Here is an 18032-nt window from a genome sequence, read left to right as displayed (position 1 = left end):
GAATAAAACTTGAAAGATGTAGAAGTTTCTTTCCCTCTGAGGAAAACTTTTCAGAGTATTATGCAAATATAAAAAAAACTTTCTTTTTTTTTAACATGTGGACCTAAAGGGAATCATCACTACTTGTCTTTAGGAGTTCAGTGGAAATAATTGGTTCTAGAGAAGTATATCTAAAAGTTTCTGTTTGGATGTACACACGCACATACTTAATGAATGACTTCAAAATTTTGAACAACATGGAGACTTATCACTAATTAACACTGTTTCTTTTTTTTCTTTGAATGACAAATTAGAGAAAGTCTTATAAGCCATGCCTAATGAAGAAGGAAAAGGTTTACACTTAACATATAAGTAAATATGTATCTAGAGTATACATGCCCTTTATTAAAGCCAGAACTTAAGACTCTGCAAACTTTTAAAAGCTTGGCTGTGTTTGGTATTAATCACCTTTTCATTAATGAGAAGAAACACAGAGACAATGACATCACTACATTAATTGACAGGGATTAATGTACTCAGTTTAATTTAAATGGAACTTTTAATGGGTTTTTTTGGATTTAAAACTGGCCTGACTGTCTATAATTCATCTGCATGGAATTAAATCAATTTAGATAATGAATTTTCTGCCAGTAATTGACGAAATTACAAATTCAAACAACCAATAACATCAATTAGTGTACACCCACATCTGTTAGTAAACACAGCTTTGTGATTACAGAGGGTCAAGTGACAGCAACACATTACCCCAGTCAATTTATTAAAATGTAGATTACAGTTTGTATTTAACACCATCTACTTATTTAACCTTCAAAAAAATAAAAATAAAAATAAAACAGGAAACAGAGAAAACGCTTTCAAAGCTGCTGCTGGTTGTAAAATATTAATTGAGTTGAAAACATCTTACGCACGCCAGCAAAAAGCATTTAGGTGGTTCTTAAAATCAACTGAGCAATTAACACTGATTCTAATAAGCAAACAAACAAACAAATAAAAGCACTGAAATCAATTTGTTATGATCAAAACTATTATAGTGAGAGACTTTCTCATTCAAAGAATCTGTGTTGGAGAAAAAGCTCAGATCTTCACTTATATTTTCAGCACTGTCACTGTGCAGTGAGGAATCCCAAACCTTATGGGACCTTTGGCCCTCCTAATTAAGGTAATAAAATGATGTTTATAAACCAGCTTTCTTAGTGTAGACGGAATGTGTCCTTTCTACCCTTAACGTTACCAAAAAGGTCCCAGTTTTGCCTTTGGGAGTTCATACAGTGATAACGCTTTTACGTTATGTTTTGAGATCAGATATTAAATTCAATATGAATGCAAAGGCAATTCTTGCTAATGGGCTTGCCTGAGTCTAATGTGGTAAAAAGGAACTATCCACTCTTAACAGTTCTTGCACTTGTGTTTTATTCATATGGATTAGACTCGGACAACACTGTATCTTACCTGCCAGAAGTCTGCCACGGTGGAGGGAAGAGGAGCTTGAGCGCTGATATATGCTGGGTTTCGGGGGTCATGGTCCATTTAAAAGTAAAAAGACAGAGTAAATATTTCATGAATATTCATGAAACAAACATTTTTTAATCAGTACTGAAAAGGCAACACTGAGTAGTCTTTTGATTAAAGAATATCTCTGTTCTACAGAAGAACAAAAGTGATATGGCTGCATGTTGGAACGATGTTAGTTTCTATGGTGCTCTCCTCTGAAATGAAGCCTCTATGTAAACTGCACTGTTTCATTTATCTTATTTATTTGCTTTCTGAACATTTCTTAGGTCCCCTCCGATCTTTGGGGAAGGGGTAAACAAACTTGCTGCCAAAAGAAACAGAATGTCCACGATTTCTGTTTGGAGTTAAAAAGCTTGAGAGAAAAAAAGGAAAAGTAAAAGCAAATCAAATAAAGCGAAGGCACAGAGGCCTGTCACTAATGAGAGCAGAGCCGTCTCTCTCACGACCACCTCCTCTCTCCCGACCCCTCTCTCCTGTCTTTCTCACTCTCATTGTTATCTACTCCACATCCACTCTCTCTTCCATTTCTATATCGCTCTATCATCTCCAGTCACCCCTTCTTCCTCTCTCTCCCCTGTCTGTCCTCTCCGAGCATGTGCATTCTTTAATACCTCTGATTAAAGCCGGCTCTGGGAGTAAAGCAAGGCATCTCTCTAATCAAATGCATTTATTGATGAGAAGCTCAGTGGCTGGAGGAGGGTGTCTGCGTGTAATTGTGCGTCTGTCTGAGTGAAAGCTGTCCCAATGGAAAAAAGCTAATGATGGAAAGAAAGAAAATTTGATATGGATATGGACTGTGACATTCATAACGCACTAGCCACAATTAAATAATGACAGGCAAGATCTTCACCAGCACTTCAGCTAATCAGCAGCAAAACCTTAACAAGCAAAAGTAGATTTCAAACCGCAGCAAAGGGACAGCTTATTTAATCTAATAGGTTTGCAAACTGGCAAATGTTGCCAGCGTTTCTCAACCTTTTGCTATTTTTACTGATCTAACCCTTAAATTTGGTTTTGATGGAATAATCTTTTGTTCTGTTCATATTATTTTAATATTGAACATTAATATTATATTTTTTATATTACCATACTGGATTTCATTTAGCATTATCATTAACATTATTAAAGTAAAAAAATAATTAATACTTTTTATTGTTTTCTCAGTTTTCATGTATACACTCTTAGACTGCTTCAGGTTTACTTTTATTTTTCATTATTTTTCTTATGTTTATCCTTTTTATATTTGATGCACACTCTATGGAGTGAACCAAATTTACATTTCACTGCAGGTTCTATTTTGTATATAAATATGTATGTTAAAACAAATCTTAAATCTTGAGTCTACTTTGGATGGAAAATAAGCCCAACAAATCACATATATTCTGGGATACTGGGCATTTACTGATTTATGCAGTACATGAGATTGGACAGAATGGGGCATGCTATTGATCAATTCTTATTTAATAATCCATGTCTACAAGCTGTGATGACCACAATTCAGAATTTAGCTCTTATTATCTGTGTCTGATGTATGGCATCCAATCTTTCACTCTGACCATTAGTCCACACATCCCACTATCTGTCCATCAAAGAATATCAACACAAACCACCATTCATCGGGTCTAAAAGAAAATGTGAAGCAAAAAAATAAAATAAAAATTTATTACAACTCACCCAGTCCACAATCATATTAATGGAAAAATATTATTGTCTGGATGCATAACAGGAGAACATTTTCCTGACCTGAAATGTATCCTTACAAAAAGAAGTGAAGGGTGTCATCAGGTTGGAATGTGCACATTTTGAGCTGCAACAAAAGCATGTTTGCTGAAATGAGGCAAGGTATGCAGTCTTGTTAGGGTGTTAGACCTGGGCTTATTAAGTGAAGGATGAGAGAGTGGACGAGACTGCAACACAAGCTCCAAACACTTCTAGAACTGCTGCTGCTCTTTCATATTTATGCGTATGTGTGTGTCCTTGAAGCTTTTATAGTTTAAAAAGTATAGCCCTGATAAATGTGGCAATTTCTAACATCCAAAATGCACTAATTTGATGAACATTTCACCACTCTGATCAAATGCTACAGCTGTCTGTGTGAGAGTGTGCTTGATAGCACGTATGTCTGTCTTTGTGGAGTATGTATGTCTTTAAAGCACAAAAGCCGATCACAAAGCCTTTTCAAAACTTTTGCTAAAGTAATTGCATGGTTCAGTACTTCTGCACTAATTTCTCTATAGCCTCACAAAAAGATCAAACACCACTGCATGAGAGAGACAGATTCAAACCCCATGGTTACAGTGAATGACACGCACACCCATTAGCATGGCAGAAAATGGATATAATTGCTTTGCACAACCTTAATTGTTGGCAAGAGCAATTTAAGGGTAGAACAATTATATATACACAAGCTGGCTAATGCTGGCAGTCTATATGAAACTGTTTTTTGACTACCCGCTCCCTATACAGGGTGTTATTATAGTCGATTTGTCATTTCACACTTCACAAGAGATTATCATACTCTTAAGGTCTAATTACTTTAAGAGATCTGTTTTTTAGGGGTTGATCAGTAAATTCAGCATCTTGTGATGCCATATAAGGAAAATATCAAAGAAAGAAAAAGAAAGGGCATAGTATGACTTGTTCACAGGATATACTGTATTACCTTGATATGTAAAATATTATGTATTACAAATCAAAAACCTGGCTTCATTTACTCTATATTACTGAAAGGAAGAAAATGTTTTTTAAAAAAAGCTTTTTTTGCACTCATACCTTTTTTGTGTATGATTGAAAGATAGAGAAATGGAGATCCATAATATAACTCAACCCTAAACAGTCAACAAATCCGAAGGAAAGGGTGTTGGTGTGAGGAGGTTGTGAAAAATATCACGAATGATTTACTTTGAGGCCTTTTCTTTCTTGCAGCTAATGAGAAAGAAGCTACAAACATTGACAGACATAATTATCACAGTTTTTGAAACGCACATTGCCAAATCCCTGCTGCGCTTTAATTACCGCGCCTCCATGCATTTGTCTCTGCACCAGTGGATCAGTGCACCCAACCCCGACTGCAGCGCGAAACCCTCGGGGAGGGAGGGCTGACTCGCTTGTGCCTTTTGTTTCATCTTTTGACGAGTTGGAGTCCAAAAATAACAGCATGTAAAAATGACTCAGTTTGACTTTCTCAGTGTGATATTGCTGCACAGGTATTATACTGATTAACATTATGTGTATGTACTGATTAAGGGGCCAAAACAAAAATTATTGTGTCTGTGATGGCAATGAAATCACAGTGTTTTGTTTTAAGGCATTCACGTGGTCTGTGTCTTACATTATGCACAAAAAAAGCTTACATTAATAGAAAAACCTTCCTTTTGGCTCATAATATTTGCCGTGTTTATATTTGTTCTAGAAATGAATGACTGACTGTTTGAACCTACATTTGAGTTATGTTCTTTGTGCTTTCTCAGTCCCTTAGTGTCTGTGCTTCTACATATACATAAAAGAGCATATTTAACAGTCTGAGAATGGTCAATGTTGATCCACAGAGGAGAGAATTGAAGGATAAAAGGGGAACAAATAAATGAGCAAATAAATAAAAAATATAAGCAAGCCTCAAATTTCAAAGGAGAGGATAAAATAGGCCTGGCAAAGTCCTAGTATTTGGCAAAAATGGACATAAATACTGTGTTTTCGACACATGAACAACCTGTAAGAGGTGTTTTCACTCCCATTATTGGACATGATGCATAAAATATGTAAATAATGAGCATGGCTACTTACAATGGGACTGGCGTTGATGTAATCAGATCTGGATTGGTTATTCTCCGGCTTCAGGATGACTCTGGAGTGATCATCTACGGTATTTAAAGACAGACAGAACGATGTGACGTAACTACTAGAGCATCAACATTTCAATAACACACTTCTCTTAAACAAGTGATCATTCCTTTAGTAGAGACTGCACATTTTTATAAACATCCTGATCAGTGTATGATTAGAAGAGGCCACTGATTTTTTTAATTAATCCAAACAGAACGCATTAGCCTGTGACAGGCCGTGCTGGCGTTCTACGGCATAGTGCACATGAAAACAAATACAAATTCACTCGAGGCAGATACATTTTGCGAAGCACTCACACACAAGGACGCCGTGTGGGCGGTTGCGCTGGACATTCTGTTCCTCCTGACCCACCGCACATGCTGCTGGCTCAGCCTGGTAACTACAGAGAGCCTCCCACTCCTTATCCAAACGATCCTTATTCTGCAGGTGATCCTCCATATATGACTGCACATGAGAGAAAGACACAGAGACAAAAGTTGCTTTAAAGGTCCTAATGATGATATGGCGAATCAAATATTTCCTGTAACATGCGTAACTCAAAGACGGAAAGCATTCCAGCCCAGAGTGATGCACATATAAAGCATTGGATTTCAGTTCAACGCAGGGTTACATTTGTTGTTTATACAATGCAAACAAGAGCATGAACCATATTTCTTGTGCTTATGCATTTCATGTGCCATTCGCCTTCCCGTGTAAACGTTTTTGATTTAAGTCTCCGTCCCTCCCCTAAATCCGGGGAGTAAAAAAGCTCTATAGCAAGTTTCCATTCGTCTGCTATAATCCAGCTTTACCTCCAAGGCCAACCTATCGCTTTCTGTGCTTTCTTTCTTCCTAACAATACAATCACTCACCTATCCACCTTCAGACAGACAAGAGCTCAAACCCGCTCAGCACGGGCATCGTAGACAGTAATCCTAAACATGCACCACAAAGGAGAAGAGAGGGAGAGAGGTAGAGAAAGGGGGGATGCAGGGAGGGGGCTTGTCCTGACAATCACACATGCAATTAAGACTCCTGAAAGGCCTGGGCACACCAGTGCCTCTTCAGCCTGCTTCAATCACTCCTTTTCACTGCTTGCACAAATGCTGATAAGATTGTCTGCGCTTAAGCCGCCTTCCCAAGAAGCCCAAATTGAATTCAACTGAGACAAAGGGGAGTGGAGGGAGAGAGACAGAGACTGAGAGAGAAAGAGAGAGAGACAGACAGACAGAGAGCTCAGAGGACTGTGTCGCTGGCCAGAGCGTAAGAGCGTAAGTGTTGTTTGGCGGTTGGTGTCTTGTTTTTTGGCTACTTATTTCTGGCCTCCCATTGTTAACCCACAAGAAGGGGTTTACCTTGTGCATGTGGGCATGTGAATGTGGGTTTGAGTTTATTGTGTGAAAACAAATTACACACTCATAACCTAATGTCAAGAATCCTCTTGGCCCGTACACAGACAACAATCCATAATCTCGCAGTGCACTGACACACATTCAAACGTTCCTACATGCCAAAAGTGCCCTTTTAAAACTATAATAGCTAAAAATAATTTATAGAACGTCTATTTCTTCATGTACACCATCATGAACATTCTGCATTTTGCACTCCTCTGAACAGTGTGTGAGAGACCTTGTTTTAAGAGATGATGAACCGTGTGACAAGTCGCTTAATAGAAGACATTATGGTTCATATGGAATTCATGATTTAGTGAAGGAGAAAAGACTTTGATTAAATGCCACTGTAATACGATTAACTCAAACAGGAGAAAAATGTGGCCAGTGGCCAAGAAAGTCTAGGTGTCAGAAGGCTTTCCTTTTAGTTTAAAGACACAAATACCACTGCTATTACTCAAGCAAAAATATTACTCAAATTTTCCATGAGAGCTTTGGGGTAGGTAAGATTTTTAAATGATTTTGCTCATCAAGGCTGCATTTACTGTTTTCTATTCAAATTTATTTTTTAAAATATAATTTATTAATGTAATAGCAAAGTTGAATTTTTAGCAGCCATTACTCCAGTCTTCAGTGTCACGTGACTCTTCAGAAATCATTCTTATATGCTGATTTGGTGCTCAAAATACATTTCATATTGCAGATGTAAAAAACAGTTGTGCTGCTTAATATTTTTGTGGAAACCGGGATAGGATTCTTTGATGAACAAAAAGATAAAATTTCTTATTTGAAATAAAAATATTTTGTAACATTATAAAAGTCTTTATTTTTTATATTTTTATCTGAATTTGTCCTTGTTGAATAAAAGTAGTAATTTCCTAAAACAAACAAACAAAAAAAACGCTTTAACTGTTGCACAAATACATGAATAGTAATGCACAAGAATAATTAAAAATCTCCTGCCCAATAATCTTACCAAGTCATGATGTCTATTGATCTCTATCTACCTTAACTTAATAACAACCAAAGCACTTTTCCACAAAACCACTGTCATTTTACCAGGGTAAACCGTGACAGGCAGCTGCACTTAAAATGTTCTCATCCTTCAAGTTACATATCACAAGAGAAACAATTACCCAGCAATCAGTTTACTTCTCCAGTTCTCCCTGAGTGCTGTAAGCGGACAAACGACAACTGTAAGTGGCCACATATGGCTGTTATGAGGACAATTTGCTCTTCTCGAACATTTATCTGACCTTCTGGACAGAAGTTTTTCATTTTTTTTCTCCTTTAGATTTTCTTGTTTTTGTTACAGATGGTTGATGGAGCATCTGCCCTGTGTGTGTGTTTCTGAGACCATATGTAACAGTAACTCTCTCTATTTGCCTTCTCTAATACCACCTCTATTAGCAAGATGATGCGTGATTTAATCAGAGACAGAGGGATTTGGCAACTAGCCGACCATTTAATCACTGAAGTACTTCTCCCTGACAGACAGCAGACCCTTTTCTCTCCATTCACACTGAAAAAAAAATCACTCCTTCACTTCTTTAAGCAATGTCAAATAATCACTAAATACTGCAGGGTACTGCTGGCTTTCAAATGCACACACATGCACACATTTCATATTGAACATATCAAGGATTTGTTCCTCTACTCCAAAAAAAAAAAAAAAAAAAAAAAAACTTGCCTCTCTCCCGAATTATCTTTCACCATGTCCATGCTGCACATATGAATAATAAACAGCAGTGAACTGTTGCGCTGTCCAAGGTTCTGATTTAGTTCTTCATGAATCTGCAGTAGCTATATATAATAAAAAGTTCAGATATCTGGGCTAAATCTCACAGGGTGTCTGAAAGGTACTACATTTGAAATTGAACTTACTATGCGGCCGTTAAAAAAGTATGTTCTATATAGTATGAACCAAATTCTGGTGATGCTGACCCACAGCACCAGCAGCATTGCTTTACTGTCATTCACAAATCCTCTCCTATGGCCTCATGGGATAGTAAAGTGTCCATCGAATGCACACTTTAGAATCTCACCATAAGCAGTAGGTCATCTGGGTACTTTTCACCTACTGGTTCTCGAATACTTTGTATTTGGACATACTACTCATTTGGCATATTTGTTTTTCGCATTCTATATAGAGAAGTACTTGAAACCAATTATATGTCATGATATCTGATTTAAGCCTCACATTTTATGCACACAAAAACATGCATATCCGACACATTTAAATGTACATCTGTAATAATGTATTTAAATAATAAGCTGTATTTTCATGTGTTTAAAACTACTGTATGCAAAGACTGTGAAAGACAAAAAGCAGTTTTGGAGAATGAATAGATTTGATCTTACCATGTGGTAGAAGACGGAAATCAAAGTATATACTAAACCAAAGAGTAAAAAAAAGCTGTAGGATTGTCAGTCAAAATATGATGGCAAAACAAAGTGCCATTATAATGCTGGCCAGCTCCATGTGAGGCTGGGCTACGGAGAATGCATTCTCTAGCTTTGCTCTTATCTTTGAGGAGGGATGGAAACAGATGCCTTATAGCAACATGACATACTGAGAGATTACGCTATCAGAATAGTTATTATTTCATAACCCATCTTTGATTGCACCCATTGAGAGATGGAAAGTGTACAAGCAGTAACCTCTGACAGTACATTGCACTAGCTGGTACTGCAGTCATTGCTTAGAGATGTGATTTTGAGGTTTTCTGTAACACATCAATCAATATGGATTTTTCATGGCCGATGTTGATATCTTACAGAGCAGTGTGGCCGATGGTCAATATAAAGCCAATACATAAAAAATCACACTATTTAATTTAAAGTTTTTAAACATGCTGCAATAAAATTTAGAATGTTATATTTACTAAATTAAGATTTTTTTTTTTTAATTATAGAAAACAATTATTTTTTGATTATTTGATTCTAAACTTATTTGATTGATTCTGTTATCCTATTATATTATTTGTAGTTTTTTTTTTTTTTTTTTTTTTTTTTACAAATAAAGAAATATTTAAATGACTAAAAAGGAAAATGACTATAAAGTAAATAAAAAATAATAAAAATGTATTATATATTCAAAGACTTGTTTAAAATATAAATGCATATTTGCTGAATACTGATGATATACAAGTATAATAGTGTTCACTTTTCTCTTACTAATAATAGTCAATTTTTCCTAACATTACTGTCTAATAATTTATTAAGAAGAACAGTTAAATATATACAGCAAACTAACAAAGACAGAGAATGGGAGTTCCTGTGCAACAAAATAATAGTCTAGGAGATGTCAAAATAAAAGACACATTGCCGCTACTTGATGGCCAAACAGAAAACTTATTGGTATGAAAACTGAAAACTGGCAAATATCAAAATGGTGAAAACTGGCAAATATCAAAAATCAACTTCTACATGTAAGCATCATTGCACTGTTCAGAGTGCAATGTGCATTTAACATTGAGGGTGCGCATAAACATTTTCTACGGTTGCACATAAAAAAACAACAACCTAGAAATCTAACTGTTTGAAATCTAACAGTCTATAAGCATGAACTACCAAGTGTTTTACTATCCTTGCTGTGTGTGTATGAAGACAAGATGCTTCAAAACAGCCGAAGAATCAATTAAATCATTACCACAGCAAACTTCTGTATGCTTGAACAATTGCTTTGTAATTGTGTACACTTTAGCACATGCATCTCTGCCTAACAACGCACACGGTTTTATTATACTGCTGAAAAAAAACCTTAAACAATCTCAATAAGGGACATCCATTACAGAAAAACACAATATGCTAAATGAATCAACTCAGTGGCTGCCTTTTGCTCCACTGCTGGATGTATGATAGATTCCCTGCTCGGTAATGAACACAACGCTACCAGGCACCTATCAGTCTTTCCTGTCGAAGCTGTGCTGAGATGAATAAAACAAAAGTTGGGGCGAAATTAAAACAATCCATTGTGTCAGAAAAGCCAGAGTCCATGGAGCCCTGCAGTCCCTTTCAGAGCAAAAACAAACCCAAAATCTGAAATAAGTGACTGATGTGAGACAGAGGTGAAGGACAAACAAAGAGATAGAGACAGGAGCAGAGGCATGTGTTTGGATATTTATAAAGTGTATTTATGTTCATCCTGATTATGACTGCAACGACAGAGGCTGTGTTTAATAGTCTCTGTCCTGTGTTCACGTAAGCATATATTAAACTGTTTACCAGTATCATGTGTCCAGTGGAGATGTCCATGTTGGTTTGGGAAGGCTCTTCACTCCAGGAGGATGTGCTGCTGCGGGCAGAGGGACTCTGCATCGGTCCATCACTGAACTGTGAGGACACGCTGTTAATGCGTGACGTGTGCGATGGGTGAAACACCTCTGATCGGTCTCCACGCTCTGATGTCTGCACCGCCATGCGCTGACGACAGAGATCCTATCGAGAAAGTGGACAAACATTAGTCTTATCTGTGAAGACATTTGCTGGAGAACCTCATAAAGCTGTTCTAAAAAGTAAAAGGATCAATCACACAAACTACAGCATCAAAGCACTGGTTATTAAGCTTAGAATATTATAATGGGTATTTATTTATAAGAAAATCATATGAATACAAACTGATACTGCATCAGCATTCTGGATCAAATAAACTCTATTTCATTTATCTCCACTTTGCATCTCAGAGAGGATTCATGATACAGCCAACAACACATTACATCACTGTCTGCTCTACAAGATGAAATCTTTCATCTGCATAAACTCACGACCCACCAGTGGAGCAAATAATTACTAAATGCTACCAGTCATATTTAAACACAAGGTTCATAGATAAGGGATTAACCTCTAAAAAAGAATACATTTACATATATAATAAATCAAAAGCATGCATAATATTTGCTTACAGTATGAGAGTTTGTGACCATATTGTTCATAAAATGCCACCAAACACATTTAGTATTAGCATTTTATTCACAAAATACATCTAAGTCTCTTTCTCAGCATATAGTCGCTGCATTTGTCAACCAACTCCAAAAACTTATATTTACTGCTATTCTCACAAGTCTTTCCTTTGGCCTTAATGGCTACATTTCCATCACTCATGTCATTCAGGAATTATAATTCCAAGCTTTTATCTACCATTTGTCCTGACTTCAATTCAAATGAGCAGATTGAAAGAACAAAAGTAGAAACAAACTGCCCTTTGCTGTTTGCTGGTGATTTTTCAAATCACTTTCCCAAGGATCAGTGACTCTATGAGGATATCAGATGGATGTTTCAGTGTACGAGCTGGATTCTCGCACAGATGTGTCATTAGATCCCTGCTAACCTGGCTCTCAACATATAATTGCTGTGAGCAATTATTCATGGAAGAGCACACAGAAAATGTCTGCACTACTTGACAGTTATCACTGAAAAAGGAGTCCTGAGATATTATGTCTGTTAATAGAAAAAATACATTTGGGTTGTGGGACGCTATTGTTTAGGCCAATCAGAAGACGATGGGATGCTGGGATGCTGGGATGCCTGTCAGTCATTTTGTACATTTGGTTCGGTGAGATCATGATTGATTTTTGGAGGAGGGATTTTATAAAGGGAGGAGGGCAGACTAAGTCAGTTGCGGAAGATAGTGAAATGGCTAACACTGCTTACAGCACTGTTAACAAAACAATTCTGACTACATGCACTCTATAACGATTTACAAGAAATTAAATCCATTCTGAAAAGCTTCAAGCAACTATGTGCATTTTCAGGCAAATAGCATCTAGGTTTTTGCTATAACACAACAGAATTTTGTATCATATTAAAGCCATTTTAAAAGCATTAAAAGCTCCAATTTTATTGAGTGAAAAACCTTCCACGCATTGTGCTCAGTTGTGATTATCTTTTTTCCTTTGCCTTCCTTCCATTTTATTTACTCAGAGGTGAAACAGCACAGACAATTACTTTTTGAAGCAGTTGCTAGTCACAACAGTATGACCCCATCCAAGATCAAATGTCCAACAGTTAAAAAAGCACCTAGATAAAAAAAGAGAGCCGAGTAAGGCTGACAGGGGGTCAGTGAGGGAGTGTGGGGGTTGGAGGTGGAAGTTTAGTGCGTCTCACTAATGGAGCTCCCCAATGAGAGAAACCAGGAGGGAAGGTGGTGGGAGCTAAACAGAGACCACAGAGCTCTTAAATCAGCCATGAATTAAAGGATGGAGTCCACCCTTAACATTAATATCTGAGCTGATGTCCATCATGAGTCATTCTGACTTAGAATAAGTAAAACTGCAAAAATAAGTGCCAACTGCTAAAACAGTGCCCACTTCCTGATAAAACCATGTTCATGCCAGCCAGCACAAATTAATGCATACATTTACCTTTCTTATAATCAGTAAACCAATAAGTATCAAAAAATGTTATATTTGAAATTATTTAGCAACCATATTTATCCAAAGTAATTTCCAAAAACTAATAAGAAAAAACAGTAAATAAAGTGAAATGCAATGAGAAGAGTTAGGAAGATCACTCCCCCGACAAGGAGCAGTAAAAGCTGTAAATATATGAATAAATACATGTTCCTTTACATTAACATTTTGGTAAATGCTTTTATCTAAAGCGATTTTCAGCATATTCGAGGTGTACATCATCATGTTTTCATTAGTGTGACTTTGATGTTGCTAGTGCCATGCTCTAGTCTACTAACCTGCACCCAGTCCCATAAATCAATCTTAAAAATTATTTAAACTTTAATATCTAATTCTTTAAAAAAAGATTACTTTAACAGCATGTTTTACTTTAAATTATGTACGTAATTATAACCTTTAATGTCATATGCCTTAACAAAAGGTAAATTCTTTAAAAAGAGTGCATGATAACACAAATGCAACTACTTTCCTTAATGAAAATTTCCCGGTGGATTTTGGATTTTATAAGTATGGTTAGAATATGAGGGATATAAACAGGATCATGAATTGTATTCATGTAAAAAGATCAATAGCACTGAGAAACTACCGTTGATCTGACAACACTGTCCATTTCCAGATTTTGGAAATAAATTGCAGTTAAGATACAGATTAATGACTTATTTTAAATTGCTTCAAATAGTAACGGTTTAAGCCTGTTCCACCTTGGAGTAAATATAAGTAAAATTTAAATAATAAAATATGCCAGAGAAGTAGGAACAAAACCAAAAAGTATCTTTGCTATACTTTATTACAACAAGAAAAACATTTTAGAATAAGAAATTTGTTACATAATAAGGTATAAACAGGAAGAACAAAAAAGTGTGAACATGCGTGAGTGTGTTTGATGAAGGAATAAAAATAAAGTGTAATAATGTGAGAGGGTGTGTGTGTGAGAGAGAGAGTAGGTGGGTGGCTTTGGTGACAGTGGTGTGTGTTTTTTTATCTGCTACAGAATCATTGCGGCAGAACTATTTCTAACTGCATATTTCACATTTTGCATATTTCACTGTAAGAGTCCCTGTGCACAAGACTGCATTCATTCCAACTACAGCAGTTGGAAAAATCCCTTACAACAACACAGTAAGAGCCCTGTCTACGCCTTTAATCTTATACGCTTAAAAAAAAAAAACCTAAGCAACCTGGCAGATCTAAAGGGCCGAAAGCACTCGCAACAAACCACGATACGACAACATTACACACAAACTAAAATCAATACAAAGTAATTAAAACCTGAAATGAAAACATAACAAAGGTGTCAAGACATAATGTGTGACTGCCCTGTAATAATATTGAGAGACGCCGATTATTTTGCCACACTGATAGGGGTGACGTTTATGGAAGGGACTTCTCGACAGTGTGAGAGGTTTATTAAATATTGAAGGCGGGGGAGGAAGCCAAGCGCTTGCACCCTGCGATCCAGTCTCATTGAGTACAGCTGAGCCCAACACAAAATCAATAAGCCTTCACCGCAAGCCCTCCCTCCAGGAGCCGTGAAAGAAAGGTCAGACAACAAACTCATTTCCCTGCTAAAAAGGGCTCTGCCTCAATTAGGATTCATATTAAACACCGCTGTCATGCAAGGACATATGCGTCTGCTCCAATGGGTCATAATTAAGGAAAAGAAGCTTTAAATGTATTTCATTGCCTTTTTGTTAATGAGCTACAATAATTTTGGAACCATTAAGAACCTATAATACACCTGGTGATGATCGCAAATACAGAGTGTGTTACTCTGTAATGGGAAGTAAAAATAACTTTGGATGAGGACAACTTGTTCACTATATCTGGAAAAACAGAGACGCTTATTCATGTTAATATGGACGGAGTAACGTCAGAGAAAATGTGATTGGCTGAAATAATCGGCCTGCTCCTACCTGATAGGCTGCCGTAGCATCGTGGCCTGTGTAGCTTCCCAAACCAGACAGCTTTTCCTTCAGCTTATGGTGGGAGCGATGGCGCAAGCAGTACAGAGCCCCCGACATCCCCAACACCATCACAATAAAAACCATGGAAACCACCACCAGAATCAAAAAGTTGCCTGGCTCCACTTGACTCTGTTTGACCACGGGGATGTGGTTCAGTTTGCCCCTCTGAAATAAGAACAGAGTTGAGAGAGAAACTCCGATGAACATTGTGAATTAAAAACAAGATAATGCATACATTATATATAAAATATACAAAAATATTAAGCAGAACAACTGTTTTCAACATTGATAGTAATTATAAATGGTTCATGAGCACCAAATCAGCATAGTAGAATGATTTCTGAAAGATCATGTGACACTAAAGACTGGAGTAATGGCTGCTGAAAATTCAGCTTTGCCATTACTGAAATAAGTCATGTATAAAATAAATGAAAACATAAAAGAGTTATTTTAAATTGTAATAATATTTTTAATATTTCAAAATGTAAGATATATATATATATATATATAGATATATATATATTATAGAAATATATATGTAAACAAGATTTTTAAAATATATATATCACCCAAGTGATCGCAGTATAATGTCCAATTGGTGTTTTCATATGATGGTTTAAATTAGGCACCAAGACGCTTATATATTGCTTGTAATTTTTACTAGCTATACACTGATGTAGATACACCTCAATCCGACACTTGAGAAGTGAAGGCCCGCTCCACTCTTGTCTTGGCAGGTCAAAGCATGCCAACACAGAGCAATTAGGGTTGGTCCTCACTGTACCAGCTTGTTGCTAATTAGCCTCCAAGTCTTGGGTTTGGTCGGGATGGGGGAATTGGCTCAGACCTCCAAGTTAATAAAATGGGAGAGGGGCTAAGCCGAGGGGGAGTATCTAAAAGGTCCGAGCCCCACTAACGTTCCACTGTAGAGGGGGTTGTCAGGCTTGTTAGCCCCTCGGGGGGAGGGCTGACAGCCGGGGCTAAGCTGCTGGGGGATTGGCGGCGTATTGTTTCCAAATGCCTTGTGAGGCTGAATAGACTGAAGCCTTTAGAATGGGGTTCAGAATTTTTTTATCTGCCTCTATTCGCATTCAGTGCTATCATACCAACCGACTGATCACAGAACTATAAGCCATTCGAGCAAAGCAAGATGCCATCCCACGATTGATTTTTCTGATCGGTATTTTAGAAACGATGACTATAATCTACTTCAAATTTGTTATTGTGGTACAAACATAACATTTAGGACTGTGAAGCACACAATATATACAATAAATCAAGCTCACTCCATTTAATCACATACTGAAATCCCCCATACACTGGCTACACATTGCTGAAAATATTAGCACCTAAATGTGAGGTTTAGTAGTTTCCAAGGATTAGTTGCTACTTTTTGTGATTGTGGGCTTTTGTTGGTGCAGAAATGGTTTGCTTTCCACCCATCAAACGTTGCATGGAGAGTGTGTAGAGAGGAGGGCGCATTCAGCTGGAATAGAATCCCCCCTCTCTCCTTCTCTCCATCTCTCTATAGGCTTAGCGCTCTCAATCGAATTACATGAAAAGATCTCTAACATGAAAAGCTGGCTCTGAAAAGAAAATTGTGCTTGGCTAAATAATGTCCGCAATTAATTATAACTAAATAGAATATGTGCATTAGGCATTTGAGCAAGAGACTGGAAAATAGACCAAAAAAGGAGAGAAGATATAAAAGAAAAATTGAAAAATGTTGTCCTGAGGTAGTCTATTCCCAAGTTAAACGCAGATAACATTGTATATGAAATTATGAAACTATGAAAACGAATTGTACAGCATAAATATATATAATTAAAATAAAATAAAGCACCTACATCAGTCGGCAAAAAATATTTTGTGTTATATGTACAAAATGATTGTTTAGCAAAAATGTTTCTTATGATCTAAACATATTATTTTGGTGCATGTACAAATGATATATGTAGTTGAAAAAAAAATCTCAACATCATTAAGGATTTATTAGTAAAATAATAAGAGAAAGAAATAACCAGTCTATGACATACCTTCTTATTATAAGGAAGAGAGCAAAAATGTTGAAATGCAATGCAGACTCTACACAGTATGTTATATTGTGGAGTTACTTAAATCTTTACTCTCAAAACACGAGAATTCTCTATAAAAGAAAATAAACGGCTGATTATTTAAATTGAAATAACGTGTCAAATCTTCTCACTTCCTGCAACACATTTAGTTTTATAGTAGAAAACCCGCAAAAACACAGTTTACGTAAAAGCAGAGAAGAAAAAAAAAGACACAGAGAAAAGGAAAAAAGGGAGGGAGAGACAGAATCCTTGATGCTTTTATGGTTTTGTTCTTCTGTAGGGAATAAAATTGGAATTGCAAATTTCTGATTCACAGGAGTCTACTGAAAAAGTTCACATCAAGCTTTCTCTCAAAAAAAAAGTACTAAGGTTCTCAAATCCTCATCTGAAGTAGGAATACAAAGAGTTCTGTGTGTATAAATCTATAAAGTATCTAGAATTCCACTTACATTTGTTTCAGTGAAAAATTTTTTTTCCTTCATTTGAATATATAATAAGAATTTAAAATAAAAAAAGTGGGAGAAAAAAATTCTAGAAAAATGAATAATATGATATGCATTAAAAAAAAGCAAGGCATAGCAAACAAGAAGAGGAAAAATATGTTACTGGGTGAGTTTCTGGTTTAATGGGTGTATTTGCAGGGTCATCAGATATTGCTTATCCTCAGTTTTAGCTAATGAATCTCTTGACTGAAACTTTACCACACTGACAAAATTTAAATCCTCATACATGTACATTTTATAATGAGCGATTAAACAACATTTGTAGAACACAGAATCAGCATCCATACAAAATAACACTTCAATCCAGGACTACTGTCCAAGCCAAGGTAAAACATAAACCTAACACCTAACAAAA

General features: G+C 36.4%; 1 protein-coding gene across 2 annotated transcripts in view; it reads right to left on the bottom strand.

Annotated features, from left to right (window-relative positions):
- ptprn2 (protein tyrosine phosphatase receptor type N2) overlaps positions 1–18032 on the bottom strand; it is a 234138-nt gene that overhangs the window by 11324 nt on the left and 204782 nt on the right. For both annotated transcript variants that reach the window (XM_042728037.1, XM_042728038.1), the window contains 5 exons: positions 15049–15264; positions 10953–11165; positions 5652–5799; positions 5296–5369; positions 1450–1527 (listed from right to left, as the gene is read on the bottom strand). In XM_042728037.1, the coding sequence (XP_042583971.1) occupies positions 1450–1527; positions 5296–5369; positions 5652–5799; positions 10953–11165; positions 15049–15264 (729 nt within the window). The remainder of the gene's footprint in view (positions 1–1449; positions 1528–5295; positions 5370–5651; positions 5800–10952; positions 11166–15048; positions 15265–18032) is intronic.

This window comes from Cyprinus carpio, chromosome B7 (genome assembly GCF_018340385.1).
Source record: "Cyprinus carpio isolate SPL01 chromosome B7, ASM1834038v1, whole genome shotgun sequence".
Lineage (NCBI taxonomy): Eukaryota > Metazoa > Chordata > Actinopteri > Cypriniformes > Cyprinidae > Cyprinus > Cyprinus carpio.
This window is presented reverse-complemented; position numbering and strand designations above follow the sequence as displayed.